General features: G+C 39.9%; 1 protein-coding gene across 1 annotated transcript in view; it reads left to right on the top strand.

Annotated features, from left to right (window-relative positions):
- The window catches only part of esama (endothelial cell adhesion molecule a), a 78,153-nt gene extending 61,951 nt beyond the window's left edge, over positions 1–16,202 (top strand). The window contains exons 2-7 of the mRNA XM_063895977.1: positions 4,070–4,224; positions 7,960–8,161; positions 8,247–8,402; positions 9,652–9,774; positions 9,955–10,087; positions 13,676–16,202. Of these exons, the coding sequence (XP_063752047.1) occupies positions 4,070–4,224; positions 7,960–8,161; positions 8,247–8,402; positions 9,652–9,774; positions 9,955–10,087; positions 13,676–14,192 (1,286 nt within the window). The 3' untranslated portion in view covers positions 14,193–16,202. The remainder of the gene's footprint in view (positions 1–4,069; positions 4,225–7,959; positions 8,162–8,246; positions 8,403–9,651; positions 9,775–9,954; positions 10,088–13,675) is intronic.
- The last annotated feature ends 1,623 nt before the right edge of the window (positions 16,203–17,825 follow it).

The raw sequence follows: 17,825 nt of genomic DNA, 5'->3' as shown, positions 1-17,825 counted from the left end.
TTGTTTAATTTCTTTTAAACAGCTTTCATAAAGTAGGAAACACACCGTCCATATACAGCTGTGAAACTGGACACCACATTCTTTAATTATTCATTCACTGTTTTGTTCCTATTGTAACACTTTTACCTCTTATCTTACCTTGTCGTTACTTCCAACACATTTTCCAATCTAAATGAGCTAATGACAGACCAAGTCAAGATTTTTGGTTGTCATAGCAACATAACACACGTTCTGTTTTTTTAGGAGTTCGGCAGTCTGAATTTTTTTAGAGATATAAAACAGTCAGCAGAGACATCAGAGTTTTGTTGACTGTTTGCCCTGACATTCATTTGAAATAAGTATATAAGCACTGCTGTAACCTCGCTAGGAACACTCTCTACCTAGAATGCAGGTGGATGAATGAAAGCCACCTAACCATGAAACACTTTGTTGAAGCAGACTTAGTGAAATTCCCTCATTACCCTGGTGAGACCCTGTGACCTCATTACTCTCTTCATTCTCTCCAACCTCAACCAACCGGCTCCCATCAGCCCGCCATCAGTCAGCATGGAATATTTAAAGCCAATCGCCATGAAGCCTGCTGAGTGGATTTTAGAGCTGCCACCGTGATTTATCCTCACTGACCAAATGAAGATAGGAGAGTGAACGTTATGAGTGTGATTCACGTCGCCCTGTTCCCTCCTCCATCTCTACATAACCCATTCATCTTTTCCTCCGGTGCGGGGCACTCTCATCAGTATCAGGGAGGATTTCTGTCAGGAAATCTTCTTAAAACAGCACATGGCGTGGACAAACATGCACCCATCTGATCAGGCTGAATCATGAAGAGCAGCCCATACATTGATGAGGAGCGGCAGATTTTGCCCTTTTCATAAAAAAGCTACAAGTAAAAGAACGCTGCAAATAAAAACATGTACAGCGTTTATAACTTACAGCGTTTCTTCATTTGCATGTGTTTTGGCACTTTTGTGTTTTATATTTGCCTTATATTTTAAAGTGCAGCCGTTTCTCCTATTGTAAACGTTTAGCACGTTAGCACGCTGCAGGTCACACACTGCAGCCTCTGAACCTCTTATGGCCTTCTCACAGAGACACTTGAAGGACATTGTTTTGGAATATGCTTACTTGCCCTACTCTGTATCTGTCTGTTGAATATGAATCCTCTGCCAGGAGACGGCTTACCACAGAGAAAGAGAGATCAGGTTATAGTCCGCCACATAACCCCTATAAAACCACAACTGATTAATCTAATAAGATATAAGATGTCAGAAGGCTTTAAGGGTGCTGGGAGGGGTATTACTCCCCCTGCTTCATCTCTTATGCTAAACTAAGCTCATTGGCTGCTGGCTCTAGCCTCATGTCAATTTTTTGTATATGCTTTTTATATATTGCTTTAGTCCTAATAATAATAATACAAATATTATTATTAATAATAATAATAATAATAACAATAATAATATGTGTATTTTAGATTTTGCAATATTCCAGCTTTGTGGGAAAATCAAGTGAAAGCTATGAAATGGGGAGAAAGAGGGGATGACATGTGGCAAATGGTCTTAGGCTGGATTTGAACCTGGGTTCTCCGCATGGGGACCAAGCCCCAGTATACAGTATGCCTACCAGCCCTACCAACTGAGCTATATGATGGCCCAGCTATGTGTTTTTGTGTTTAGATTTGATATGTTATCCTTTCCAGAGTGCACACTTGGCTCATGTCTAGTCTAATTTTTGTCCCAGAATTTTTTTATATGATGTCAGAACAGCCCATCCATGGCTCCTGAGAGACGTACAGCCGGCTCTCAGTGGAGTCTGTTACCGGCTTACTGCAATCATCAGAGAGCCGCTCCACACTGACTCACTGCCTTTATGTTTAAGCTTCTTTGTGTCATCTCTACATGTCCACTGATCCAACTCTCCATCCATCAGCCAACACCAAGACAAGAGGTCTGCTCCTCACGGCAAATCTTCTTACAGTCTGAAGATTGATTGACACCATGAAGCTCCTCTGTCTCCTGTCCCTCTTTCTCCACCTTTTCTCCACTTTTTCTTCCCCCACTGTGTTTCATCTTCATGGTCACCTCTATCTATGTCTTAATTACTTCATTACTATGACTCATTCCCAGAGGAGAATAGCCTACACATCCTGTCTCCCTCATCACTGTCAGCTCCTTCTGTCTCCACGGTGACACAGAAACTGATTCCTACATCTTCTCCCCATGCACATCTCTATACCTAATTTAGTTGTAATTTCAGCTGTGCCATTAAAGCTTACATTAGAAATAACATTCATTTGAATTAATTGAGTCTTACAGATGTATATTTTTACCTGCATTGGGAAAAAAGGGACAACTGTACCATCAAATAATGATCCCTGTTGTTAGGAATCTCTCTCCTGTTGCAGTACAGTGGAGAGGGATAATGCAGTATGCATGGTCCACATGTGGCTGTAAAATCACTAGATTTGGAGTGCAGTGGAGGAGATGACGAGGGATTGTGCTTCTAAGTTGTTTTTGTTGGCGAGATTTTTTAAAATGTTGTTTTAACACATACACACACTACTTATACTTTTTTTTATGTACACACACCTGCCACTTTTCTACATTGCGTGCTTTTCGATGAACACACACACTTTTAGATGGAAGTCAAGTGACATTGAACAAAATCGACTCGTTGCCGTGGGTGTGTGTGTGTGTGTGTGTGGGTGTGTGCTTGCCTGCGTGTGTGTGTGTGTGATTGCCTCCATAATTGATTGAATAGGCGAACATGTCTCAGTCAAACATGTACTGACGTGTGTGTGTCTGAAGGAACACAGTTTGACGGACACATTAAACACTTTTACAACTCTTAAGTGATCTTTAAAATAAAAGTGCCAATGTACACGTTTCTCATTTCTGTGAGCGGGTCTCTGATGCTCCCCTCTGGTCATACCGACACACTACATGTTCCTGTCTGCTTAGCTTTCATACAGACAGCCTCAGCTGGAGCCACAGTCCTGTGGTAATTTAGCTCACACACACATTTATCTCAATCAGAATTGTTACAGCCCAGGAGGAGAGGAGGCCATAACGGAACCAAAATACTTTATTCTGTGACAGTATTTGTGACAGTTGCTCCATTTTAAAATGAAATAAATCAAAGATTAATCAAATCAATAGAAATGTTAAAAATATATGACTTCAAATTAGATTCAAAATAAATTAAGAAAAAGGTATTTATGGAACCATAAGAAGTCAAATTGAGCACATTGTACTGTATAGTAATCACATACAGCATGTAGTACTCAGTTCAAAGGCCTATATTTAACGAGATGACTCTCATCACTCCTGTGGGATAAACCAAACATGGATCAGTGGCAAAGAAGAGGAAGATACCAATATTACCTATTGTACTTCAGAGTGTGCAAGGTTTCTTAGAAATGAATACTCTTTATTATATAGAGATAATATATGGGGTTTTTGTTACTGTGCCTGTGGTGAGGGTAGTGAAAACAGAGGAGAATATGTGGAAATGGAGAAAGGAGTGGTATTTTCCAGATAAACAGTTTTTTTTTTGTCAACGTCATATATCTACGTCACATAAAGTCCCATATAATTCCCTCAGCTCAAATCCCTTGTAGATGAAAAATGGAGAGCTTTGATCCTGATGGAGGTTGTGGAGTATTTCTCTGCCTCATGACAAACATAATTTTTGAAGAGTTGTATTGATGACATTTTGAGACTTGACCTGCACCAGTGCTCGCCTGCATGGATACATCCTAACTCCGGTTGGTAGGAACAGCTTTAGTTGTGTTTTTGATGAGGACTCCCAGACTAGGATTATACTTTCCTTAAAATATGACAAACAGCTGCTATCAACTCTCACAATGAGCTTCTTCCTCAGCATGTTTTCATTTATTTCTGATATTCTGGTTTTCAATGCTGGACTCTCAATGCTTGGTATAAACGTGTCTTCATACGTAGAAGCTGTTTGAACCTTCATGGCGCGTCACATCTCTTCACCAGAGTCCATTCATTCTCATCGTTAAAAATAATGTGGGATCAGATCCTAACTTTGCTATCTCCCCCCACAGGTGTATGGGCCCAGATTCAGATGCCCAAGCCCAGTATCGAAGTGATCCAGGGTCAGACGGTGGTTCTGGGAGCCTTGTATAGCATGGGGCCCGGCAGTGACCTGAGCCTCAACACCATCATCTGGAACTTTCAGACACCTGACACCACCCAGCTGGTGAGGACACTGTACCTCATTGAGAATATTTAAGAGATATGTTTATATATTGCTGCATATGAAATATGCCACAGTACACAGGCCTGGGGAGTATTGGATCACATGTAAGAGGATATTGTAATCAAGATGCAAAAAAGGTTATTGTATTCCATGATGTTATACACCATCACACGTCAATATTGATATGTTTTCAATCCTATTTGAGGCTGTGAACAGAGGTGGAGGAAGTACTCATATCTTGTACTTGAGTAAAAGTACTATATTATTTGTATTTTTATTTCTTCTTAGAGATGTCTATACTTTAGAATTGTTTATTTCTTCTATTTATTTCTAATTATTTTCTATGCGTTGTATTGTATTATGCTACTTCAACACAAACATTTCGCAGTTTGGGATTAATAAATAAATTATTGTATTATCTTACTCAGATCTTGTACTTGAGTAAAGTACAAGTACTCAGATCTTGTACTTGAGTAAAGTAGAAGTACTCAGATCTTGTACTTGAGTAAAGTACAAGTACTCAGATCTTGTACTTGAGTAAAGTAGAAGTACTCAGATCTTGTACTTGAGTAAAGTAGAAGTACTCAGATCTTGTACTTGAGTAAAGTAGAAGTACTCAGATCTTGTACTTGAGTAAAGTAGAAGTACCAGAGTGTAGGAATACTCTGTCACAGTAAAAGTATTCTAAATGTTCCTCCAGTGAAAGTAGAAGTACTCTCATCTAAATGTACTTAAAGTAGCGACAGTAAAAGTAGTCATTGTTTGATTGGTCCATTTCAGAATAATATCTCTGATATGTTTTATAATGATTGATCATTAAAGTGTTCTCAGAGCTGGTAAAGGTGCAGCTAGTTTGAATGGCTTTGTATACTGCAGGGTAGCTGCTGGATTTACTGCAGGTGAACTAAAGTCTGATTTAAGGGCTGATTATATTTACCATCAGTAATCCAGATCTGTAAAGTAACTAAAGGGATTAAATGCATGTAGTGGAGTAAAAGTACACCATTTACCTCTGAACTGTAGTGGAGTAGAAGTACAAAGTAACAAAACATTGAAATACTCAAGTTAAGTATCTCAACATTTTACCTAAGTACATTTGGAATCATTGTCACCTCTTTCATACCTGATAAGTTTGCATGAGATCAGATTACTGTTACATTTCTAAAAATGTGGAATTACAAGGAGGTAATGTGTTGCATTGTTGGCGTAAAGGCTACTGCCTGAATAGGTTTTCCTGTACATATAATCTCTGAGCAGAGGAACCATTTCTGATAGTAAATATCTTGTTTTTTTCACAGATAAATGGTGTACTTTTACTCCACTACATTTAATCCCTTTAGTTACTTTACAGATCTGGATTAATGATGGTAAATATAATCAGCCCTTAAATCAGACTTTAGTTCACCTGCAGTAAATCCAGCAGCTACCCTGCAGTATACAAAGCCATTCAAACTAGCTGCACCTTTACCAGCTCTGAGAACACTTTAATGATCAATCATTATAAAACATATCAGAGATATTATTCTGAAATGGACCAATCAAACAATGACTACTTTTACTGTCGCTACTTTAAGTACATTTAGATGAGAGTACTTTGTACTTTCACTGGAGGAACATTTAGAATGCAGGACTTTTACTGTGACAGAGTATTCCTACACTCTGGTACTTCTACTTTACTCAAGTACAAGACCTGAGTACTTCTACTTTACTCAAGTACAAGATCTGAGTACTTCTACTTTACTCAAGTACAAGATCTGAGTACTTCTCCCTCCTCTGTTTATATTCTACTACAGCCCAGCAGGGAATGCTGTCGCTCTGTGGATGAAATATCTGTGATTATAGTTATGAAGGACGTTTGCATGTTCCCATGTTTTTAATCTGGTAAAGCTCTTCCTTTGTAAACCTTTAGAAACTAATCCAGGACCAAAAACTACCTGAAGTAGTACGCTGTTTGTTCATACTGTACTACAGTGTACTCCCTCTTTACTGCTTTAATACACTTCTCTGTGGATGAATGTGTTGTCCCAAATCATATTATATATGAAATCATTGCTCTGGTTGAACAGGAAATGAAGCAGGGAAGGGTTGCGTAACAAGCATTCCTCCCCCCCATTGTATTTTTATTCATCACCCAGAGACCTGGCCATGGCTCAGTTTACAGATCGGCCCAGGTCAGATTACCGCGCTGTACAGATCGACGAACCCAAAAGAGGATCAAATCCAAAAGGAATCATGGGAAAAGAGAACTCCCAGAGCTGGGAAAGACACAGTTGATTAAGTGAAGCTTTGTTTCATGTGACTCCCATCCAGTACCTCAGATATACCGTCATGTGTCGCCAAAATGATGAATGAGAAGCACAAACTCAAAGCCAAATCTCTGTAGGGAGGTGTGTGTGTGTGTGTGTGTGTGTGTGTGTGTGTGTGTGTGTGTGTGTGTGTGTGTGTGTGTGTGTGTGTGTGTGTGTGTGTGTGTGTGTGTGTGTGTGTGTGTGTGTGTGTGTGTGTGTGTGTTTTTCAGTGATGCACAGCCCTCCCCATGGTGTGTGAGGTCATAACTGCTGACAAACTAAAAAGCTAGTTGAACATTAAAAAGATGTTCTCTCTTTTTTTCTTTTTTTTATGTTTCTGCTCATAACGTAACAGGGTCATTTATGACTGTGGCTTTCTCTCTTTGCTATGTGTGTGTCATATGTCTGACACATGATAGAACGGCCTCCCGCAGAGTGCTGTTGACATCAGTAACTGTATCAGGTTGTTACATCCAGACGCAATCCAACTTTGAACTCCACCTGTGATCCTATATCTGAAGCTAAGAGTTATGGCAAAAAAATAAGTGCTGTTTTTTACTCGCCTTACCTACATGGTAAGGCTGGCAAAATCATTTCTGCAATATCATTTAGTTGTCACTGCCAGCAAAACAAACAGTGTGTTCCTCAATAAGATCAGATCAGATAAGAGGTACTCTATTAATCTCAATTTGGGAGATTTTTTCATTGCAGCAGCATAAAAACAACAAGGCATTGCACATGATTATAAATTGAAACACTAGAAATAAACATTTATAAAATATAAACATCTAAAAACAGAAATAAACCGGCATTAGAGAGTACAAAATAATACAGATGACCATGAAGATGAAAAAATCTATAAACTATCTGACCATACATGCTGCCTTCATTGTCAATCACCTACAACATTTTCCAAATGAATAAAAAAAAAAATAGCCAATATATATATTAATACATTATACAATACATTTGCTGGAAAGTAAATATTTCTTTGCTAACATTTCTTAAACTAGAGAGATAATCCACGTTTGGTGCTTTGGTGAGCTTCAGGGCAGCATGATGATGTAGAAGAACAGTACTTTATTCATCTCAAAATTCAGTTGTTAATACTAGTTGCACTATTTGTATTATAAAACATGTTTTGGTCTGTACTGGGGCTCAAACCAGTGATCGACTGGTGACCATCCAGTTCCCAAGCTAATGCACTGAGCCACTGTATGTGAGTTGGAATAAAGTAGTGTGTGTTCATGGTAAAGCAGCAGAATTATTGAAGTGTATTTCTGTGTGAAGATGGTAGGCTTTGAACATCAACTCTATATACAGTATACATAGCAGAACATCCCATCCCTACTTCGCATGGCTCAAATTGAAAAGCCCCTGATGGCGGGGCTGGAGCCTCTTTCATGTCTTGTTGTTTTACCTCTGTGTTCTCTGTTCTCGTGTCCAGGTCATCTCCTACATCAAAGGCTCCATCAGCGTGGACAGCCCCCAGTTCAAGGGCCGTGTTGGCTTCAGCTCCAGCATGCCCTCAGAAAATTTGTCTCTGAACATCAACGACACCCGGGAGTCCGACTCAGGGCGCTACCTCTGCCAGGTCATCAGCCCCATTGGCCCCAGCCACACCGCCCAGCTCTCTCTGGACGTGAAGGGTAAGACAAACCCTTTGCTGTATATTTATACTTCTTAAGATGCAAAATGTAAGAAAGTGAGCCCTGTGTCATCCTGTGTTCTCAGTTCCTCCTGCGGTCCCTAAGTGCTCTGTGTCGGGGAAGCCGGTGCTGAAGGGCAACGTGACTCTGAGCTGCACCTCCAGCTCCGGGAAGCCCCTCCCTCTATACCGGTGGAAGAAGAGCAGCCCCACCTCTGAGGTCTTCTTCTCCCCCATGCTCAGTGAGTGTCACACTAACTTATTGTTGGGATTCATGGGGTATACTTCAGACCTGATTTTAAATCTGGAAATCAGCAGCAGGTATCCTAACATTTTGTTATTATTTCCATTTTTCTTTTGTGTTTTTTTAGCTTTTAGAGAAAGGTTTTCGTTTGCTCTTTAAAGTGCGTGTCTACAATATTCATATGATTAAAACTATGAACTAAATAAGATAAGATAAGAATTACTTTATTAATCACAAACTGGGAAATGTTTGTGTTTCAGCAGCATAATACAATACAAGGCATAGCAAATAATAGAAATAAAAAGAAGAAAATAAACAACTCTAAAGTATAGTCATCTCAAAGAAGAAATAGAAATAAAAATAAACTAGAGAAAAGATATATAAATAGATATATAAATCAGGTGTGATAGGCAACAAGTTTTGCTTTGATTCACTTTACAATTTTTTTATTGAATGTTGTTTAATATATATAATTTTAAATTGTGTAGGATAACTTACCTAATACTAAATAAGATAATAAGAGGGGATAGGTTTGCAGTTCAGGGGATGTGAACAGGTAATACAAAGGGGCCTACAGTGCTAAACTCTCAGCTTTACCAGACATACACAATGTATGACATGTAGTAGACTGTCGGGGAACCACAGTGTGCAGATTGTTAAATGCAAGTACACAAACGCTTAGCTTATAAATCAAACTATCGATAGAACACATTTTAATTCAGATCTCTTCAGGTGAAAGGCCAAGGGACCCCTTTGAGTTTGGCCAGTTTTTTACCTCAACATATCTTGTTGGCAGGAAGCTGAGCCTCGTCTCAGCATTTCTATAATTTTTTGTTAGGTGCAGCACTTTTTCAGTGGCCATATTCTATGACATGCGCTCTGTTATCATTGGAAACAATTCAAAAAATGGCTGTTTGACACAACAGGCCTTCACTTGTAGCCTTCCCAACCAGCTAGACTGTCTGGTTGTATCCATTGATTCCCTCAGTTCTGTAGTTCCATATGCTTCCATATGAACACCTTTTAATGTAGTTAGGATGAAGGACATAGTATCCAACACTAACAATTAAAGATGAAGTGCCATCTAAATAATAGATATGTGAATAACACAGTGAAGCATATTTATATTACGTGTCAGAGCATTGGATACTTTTGCAGTGTGATTCTGGGCTGTGTTGTGTGTTTGTGTCTTGGATCAACGTGTTTGCATGCCTGACTGTAGTCCTCCTTGTTCACTGCTGTTTCAGATGAGAAGACCGGCACTCTGAAGTTGAGCAACCTGAGCAGCAACATGTCGGGGAAGTACGAGTGCACCGCCAGCAACTCGGCTGGCTCCGAGAGCTGCTCCATCAACCTGGATATCATCACCTGTACGTATCACCCAGCAACATGTGATAAAAGATCCTATCTAAATATTTGTTCGTAAGCATGTGTTTGTTAACTTGTAATGTCACACTCCCTTGAGTTTAACAAAGAGAATGTTCACAAAAACAACATGTGTACACACTATTCACGTGTAATTACTATGTTCCCCATCATTCCTCCTGCAGCCACCAATGTGGGGATGATTGTTGGAGCCACAGTGGGCTCAGTCATTGGCTTCATCTTCCTCCTCCTCATCTGCCTCGTTTTCCTGGTGAAGATGCGGAGAAACAACGAGGACGACATGGCTAACGAGATCAAGTGAGTTGCTGGGGCTAGTCTTCATCACTGGCCATGTACACAGGAGGGAGTAATGGAGGGGGCACGTGAGACTCTGCCTGATGAAGGACAATTCATCCGGACTTAGAAGAAGAGACACTATTAGAATCTGAATTATTTTATTTGTCCCGCAACTGGGACATGATTTGCTGTATTACAACAACAAGAGTACAGTGCAGATTGAGTAAGAAGAGTAGACTTACATATTATATAAAAAAGATATGCACACGTTATTAATAATAAATAAACACAAATAAGGTCAAAGCAAATAACAGATAGGTACAGCATGGTATAAAAAGAGAAGAAAAAGAAAACCTTTGATTTTAAACAATAGCTTAAAAAACACCCACCAATTCTGACTTCATTTTGTGATTTTATAACAGTAATAAGCGTAACGTTCAGTTTGCCTTTTGGTTTAACATGTTTTTAAAAGTTGAAAACATAAGCACTTAAGCTTTGGCATAAGATATAAAGCGCTGAACAAGCTTTGTAACTGCCATGATCTGTGTCTGTCGATCACTATGGGTTGTTTCCATGATCAGCCAAATGGTGCGCCACTTTATATGTTGGCGCTGCAAGGAATTGTGGGACAGCAGTATCTCCTTTGCTTTCACCATGATGGTGCCATGCTAAGCTAAATGAGAGGACAAGAACGCATTGAATTCATCTCCTATCATCTAGAGCAGGGGTGTTCAATTAAAATTCAAAGAGGTCCATTTACTAAAATTTGCACTAAAAGGTCCAAACCTTATATTGTCACTCGAAATAGTGTACTCTGATGTACATAAAATCAACAATGTACGTACATTACTATATCATTTATTGTCAAATTTCAAGGTAATATACTTTTAGCATACCGATAAGTCTGAACTTGTATGGCACTCGAATGGAAAACAATACTGTAGTTGTCTTTACTACATTTCAAGTAACAGACAACAGAGACTGAATTGTTCTGAATAAAATAAATAAAAAGTGCAAACACAGCTTTGAGCAGCCTGACATTAATGTAAAAACATTCAGAATCTGTTGAATAAAATAAAAGTGCATCTTTAGAAAAACATTAAACAAAAGACCTTTAAAGCTGCCCAGCCCCTTTGTTAAACATGTAACTACATTTCAGATAAAATAACACAGGAACCTTAGGCTAATGCCTACATTTCAAGTCAAATAGAACAGGGCAGAATTTAGTGAATAAAAGAAAAGGGCAGAGCTCTGAGCAGCTCCCTTTCTCCTCTCTCCTCTCCTTCCTCCCTTTCCTAGTGAGAGAAATGGGCATGTAACTGTACATTTGTTTGAAGTACTCACACTCCTTGAGATCTTCTTTGAACATTTCCAGCTTCATCTGGAAGGAGCGGACAGTTTCATCAAGTCACACACAGAATTTTTCTGACCCTGCAGCTTTAAATTGAGCTCATTAAGGTGTCCTGTGATGTCCACCAAAAAAGCCATTACATCCATCTTGTGCTTATCTTGCAAATAGTTTGCAAACGGTGTTGCTTTTTGTCTCTTGAGCTGCTGTAAGAAAGCAGCTATTTCCTTTCGGATGGACCAGAAGCGTCCTAGTGCATTCCCTTTGCTCAGCCATCTCATGTTGTTGTGGAGATGTAGGTCATTTGCATCTGCCTCCATTTCTTTCAGAAATTCTCTCAGCAGTCGATGCTGATGGGATGAGGATGCCCTGGCCTGAGGAAGTTGATAAGTTTCATTATGGTATTCATTACTTCAGCAAACCCTTCAGAGAGAATGGCACAGAGAACAGTCTGATGGATGGTGGTCTTAGTGGTAGGCTATGAGATCAGGGTTGTCTTGTTTCATCCCCTTCTCTCTCCCAACCATGGCAGGTGCACCATCTGTGGTGACTGAGACTACTTGCTAATCTTTCTTTTTGTGAGCATCTTCTTTATCCCCTCATATTTATCCTCTCCTCGTGTGTGTCTCAAGTGGGATTAAACCCAACAGGTCCTCACAAATCTCTTTCTTCTTTTTGTGAAGAAATCTCACATACACCAAAAGCTGGGCATTATCCGTTACATCTGTGGACTCATCAATGGCTAAGGATATGCATACTGCGTTCTGAACAGCTACATCAAGCTGTGCCAGTACATCCTCTGCTAATAGTTCAGATTTTCTGGTTGTTGTTGAAGCTGACAATGGGATTTGCTTCATTTTTTCACACGTCTTTTTGTTTACCGTCAAGTAAAGTCTCTGCAGCCGCATTTAAGCACTCCTTCACAACTGTGCCATCGCTGAATGCTTTCTTGTGTTGCGCCAAAATCCACGCAATCTTTAATGAACACTCATTTGCACTTTCATGGCCTGTAAATGCATGCGTGAGGACACGGGTAGACCTGTCATACTGTGCTTTCAGTTCGGTAATTTTACTCGTGTAGAGGTGTTCTTTTATTCGAAGTCCAGGAGTAAATTTAAAAGAAAACAAAGTGAAGCTCCTCATATAAGTTTTAAAAGGAGTATTTAATCAAATGATGCGGCAGCAGGTTTTACAAAAGTTTCACAGCTGTGGGCTGTGGCTCAATAGTTGGAACACGCTTCCACAGGCCACGTAAGAGTAGAAACTCAAAGCAGTTATCTGTCTGGGGTCGGCGAACAGAAGAGGTCGATTCTTCAGTTCAATGGTCCTTTTATGTTACTATCTCCTCGACGCCATCTGTTGGCGTAGTCATGAAGCTTCCACCTACGATATTCTATTATGCAATCCTTCTGAGGTTTATCAGTTATTAAACACACAATAGTATTACTGCAGCATCAATGAGTGAGAGGTAGAGGCGGTGTGTTTAGTATGTAACTCCACTGGTCCTTCTCCCTCTACTCATATATACAATACAATATCAGCTATATGCTATCTGAGGCTAATACCAACATCCGGTAATACTACCGGAAGTGGACAAATATGATCCGTCCTGAAACAGTGAATTATCTTTTAATGTTCCTTTTCAATATATTGATTATTTCTTACACTCGCCCTCACTGCGGACTTCTGCAGGTACCTTTCCTCAAACAACCCGTGTTTGGTCTCATAGTGACGCTTAACGTTGCCACTTTTTGTTAACACAACAGTTTCACAGCATATGAGACACAAAGGTTTAGAACTGGCTGCAGGCAGAACGAACATGTATTGTTCCGTCCATTCATCTTTAAAAGTTCGGTTTTCACCATCTGCTTTTCTCACTTTTGAGCAAGCCATTTTCTCTCATCTGCTCTCTCTTGCTATACTCTGGTGCTGAAAGGTAAACAATCGATTTGATTGACTTGGCTATTGATGATGCTCCTGTCGTATTCACTAGATTAGCTGCGCATGCACGAATTATTTATCTTTTTAATAATATTAGAATTTGAACGGGTCCGGGCAGAACCGTCACTGGGTCCGGATCCGGACCGTGGTCCGCCATTTGGTGATGCCTGATCTAGAGAAACAGCTGTTATGGCTGACACCACGGTACTTCTGGGAAATGTTCCTCAGTTAGGAACCCTCCTGAGACTAAAACAAAATTTGACCCTAAGCTGAAACAGGAAGTTCACTTTGTGTCTTTGTGCCCCCCCCCCCACCCGCAGGGAGGACGCTCAGGCTCCTAAGCGTGTGTCCTGGGCTAAGAGTGGCATGGGATCAGACATCATCTCTAAGAACGGCACCATGTCCTCCATCGGCTCCAGCCCTCACCACAAAGAGCATTCCCACCACCACCTGCAGCAGTACCCACAGCGCCCCCCCTCAGACACCGCCTCCATCATCACCGCCACGGGCAGCATGGCCGGATACCGCCCGTCCCGCCATCATGGCGCCTCCACCCCCACCCATTACAGCTACAACAACAACAGCACCCTGCCGCGGGGGCAGGCCATCCCCTCTGAGGCCAGCACCAACGGCAGCTCCCTCCCCAGGCCAGAGCGCTACACCCAGCTGCCCCAGGCCCAGGTGCTCCCGCAGACCTACAGCCAGCCTCAGCACCTTCAGGCGGCCCCCGTCGCCCCACCGCTGCCCACTTCCACGGTCACTGCCTCAAACATCGCCCGCATGGGAGGGGTGCCCATCATGGTGCCTGCACAGAACCAGGCGGGCTCTCTGGTGTAAACAGAAAAAGGACAGCCCCTCACACTTGGGGGAGGTCAGCTGCAGATGTTTAAAGGAAGTCTATAACTCGTATTTAGCGGTGAATACAGCAGACGGAAAATCAAATCCACTTCTGACGCTGCTCTCACTGTCGGAAACAAACTGTTTTCCTCATACTGTTGTCTTTTATATTCTTTATGCGCTCTTTACATTTCAAACTGTATGCTGTGGATATGATTTTCATACATTTGTCAAGTATCCACTTTTCTACTTTATCAAATGCATTTCTAACGTTATATTTCCTTTGTTGCATATTTTTCAAACGTGTATTATACTTTTTCTCCTGCAAGTTCCACAGAATGAAGCACATGGATCAGGACTGGGGGCTTTCATGCGTGTCACTTGAATATTAAATAATGAAGAAGAGGGCTACAGGTCAGCTGAGCTGTGTCCTTTATCTTTATATTAACAAACCTAAAGATAGAAAATAGATTTTAGCACTCTATATCAGATAGAGGAGTGAATGTGGCTTGGGTGGGGGGCTGGGTGTAGAATATGAAGATGTGTAATAATGAGGGTATTGCTGCAGCAGAAGGACATTATAAATGATGCAGGTTTGGCATTGCAAAACATTTTAATCCTTCTTTTGGCTTTACTTCTGTCGGTGGTTCAGATTATAAAATGCTCTTAGACTGAATTCTTTAAACACAGATTAGCAGAAGCCTCTTAGAATATTGAGCAGTATTTAGAAATGCTGTTTGGTGACTGCCTAACACGAGTACAAACGTTGAATAATTTAAAGTTGCCTGCTAAATTGAAATTGTAAATATGATATTTATTGTCTTACAGCATAGCATCGCATCCGGCCGGTAAAGGGAAAATAATACAGGTCACATGTTTGCCTGCAACACTGCATACTGAACCAAAGATAAACAGGATGTAACGCTTCATTATTTCAACATGTATTTTATTTGATTTGATTTCCGTTTTTTTCTACTTCAGGTCAGTTGAAAAAAAATCTTTTTTTGCCAAGTCCCAGTAACAGGAAGCTGATATGAGTTTCTAAATCAGTATCACTGTTGTCCACGTGTTTTTCCTGAAGGTGCTCTGATACCATTTCCTATCAGGAGAAACACCTCCTTAAAGTTGGGGGGTTTAAAGCTACCTACAGAATGTTCTCTAATAAATGTTGGTTTAATTCGCTACAGATAGTTTTCAATAAAAATACTGGTGCATCATTTTCATAAAAGATGTATACCGCTGATCTTTGATCAGTCAGTATTGATGAATAAGAACATCTGTAGCTCATTAACTCACTACATGATACATCGATCATTGAGATTCTGAACTTATAAACACTGAAATGTAAAGTCTTAATGATTATATATACACACAATGCAACATGAACTGTGGTTAAAAGACTATATAAAACTAGAAAAGTATTATTGTAATCATGTTTTTTTCTCATTCTGTCCACTTTCAAGTCACACAAATGCCTATTGCGATATAATTAGAATTCTTTAGTGAAAATAAGAACATATATGTATAAAAATAGTGATCATACTATCCATTCTGCTGTATTGTCATTACACTGGAGCGTGTTTGTGCAAAAGATGTCAGAAGAACACGTGCCGCTCTGAACATGTGATGACTGAAGCCTGACAGGACCGAGCATCTGGAAGCTTCATGTTGGTTTTCATAGTTTTTACTACATTAAAGCCAAATGACCTGAGTTCATGGGGGAAGTGGTTAGAAGTCATTTACAGAGCTAATATGTTGAACTAGCGAATGGCAGTGTACATTATGAACATAACATGTATTCAAGACAAGCCTTTATTTTTATACAGTGATGTATAAGAGCACAAAGCAGTGAGTTTAACCATGATGGATTGTACCGGGGGCCAAACGCGTCATCATGTATGCAGTAGACCTGACCTGTGGACGTGGATGTACAGTGTGCACTTGTATTCTCCATATTTATGTTTATGGAAAAGCTTTGTATAACATTTTCAATTAAAAGATAAATTATCACTGTTTGTGTGTGTGTGTGTGTGTGTGTGTGTGTGTGTGTGTGTGTGTGTGTGTGTGTGTGTGTGTGTGTGTGTGTGTGTGTGTGTGTGTGTGTGTGTGTGTGTGTGTGTGTGTGTGTGTGGGTGGGTGGGTGGGTGGGTGTGTGTGTGTGTGTGTATTAAAGCCATAAAAAAAGCATCACTTTTCTATCAGCATCTCCATCAGAAACAGGGTCACATTTAATAGGCAGTCTGCATCTGCCCTCTACTGGTCACAGTAAACCAATACAGGGTGAAATGTAGCAAAGCAACCCTTTCATATTTCCTGTAACACCATCCAGAAACTATTTGTCTATCTGTCACAGGTATTACCTAATAGACATTATTACGGATCAGGAAATACTATTCAGCGATATGGAGAATTTAAGTGAATACACTCTCTGGAAACATAGTTTATATTTTAAACATAATATCTTACACATTCCCGGAGGTCATCCTGTGATTCAAAGTTAACTTTTTTGCAATACTGCGCAATTATCACTTTTATGTGAAAAACATACTTTGTTATAAATGTCCCATCATCTTATATTTTGCTTATGTCACTTAGTTCCTTAAATTGCTGTTTGTTTTTTTTTTAGCAATAGCTCTGTACTTATTTGTCTTTATTTGTAATCTATCATTACTAATGAGTGCTTTTCTTCTCTATATTTAATAAGTTAGCTTATTCTTTAATATTATTATTGTTACATTTTTCTATATGCCACTTTTTCGCTGTCACACTGTATATTTCCCAGACGAATAAAGGAGTTCTGAATGTGACAGCAGAGGGCAGCACAGTCCCTCTATCAGGAAAACACCAGAAGCAAACTAAAGATCCGTATGTTAACCACTACCACTTAGATTTGTTTACATTATATTTTAAGTCTTGTTTCGGGGGACATTTAAAGCAAAGCCAAAAGTAACAAAATGCCAGAGAAGGTTTGGCAAATTTGATAACTTAACAACTTCAAATCAGGATTAAAAAAGAGAAGCATGCAAATCAACCTTTAAGAAGCATCATTAATGGTTTAAATATATATAAATGTGTTAAATAAACAATTCGAAACTGTGATTTTTTGTTTCTTCAAGTGCAATTGGTTACTTATAAGAGATGTTTTACGATGAAAGTGATCCGCTCTAACCCTAACCTGATGGTCCTCTCCTGTTCAGAGCATTGACGGATCCACCAATCACATTGGAGAGGTGCTTCTGTAGTATCTTACGGTGTATGCTGAAAGTTACAATGACTGGGACCTAAAGACGCATTTGTTTTTCAAAAAAGTACAGAAAATATGATGCAAAGGATTTTAGGTATGCATTCAAGTATGTATATATGTAAAGTTGAAGCGTCCAGTGCACACACTGAGGATGGACTTCACTGACAGTGAGGGGGGGTAGATACTTTCTTAAAGAGTTCCTGCTGTGCTTTTTGGGGTGTTCCCTCTCCTGTGTGCTTTATAGGTTTATCTGCAAAGGCTGAAGTCCCTGTTTTCCCTCCAGAGGGAGTTTCTCCCCTGTCTGAAACGCCTCCATTGAACTCCTCTGTTTACTTCTGTAACATAATGACATCACTGTGTGACAATCATGCTTCTATTGGCTGGCGCTT

Source organism: Eleginops maclovinus, chromosome 11 (assembly GCF_036324505.1).
Source record: "Eleginops maclovinus isolate JMC-PN-2008 ecotype Puerto Natales chromosome 11, JC_Emac_rtc_rv5, whole genome shotgun sequence".
Lineage (NCBI taxonomy): Eukaryota > Metazoa > Chordata > Actinopteri > Perciformes > Eleginopidae > Eleginops > Eleginops maclovinus.
This window is presented reverse-complemented; position numbering and strand designations above follow the sequence as displayed.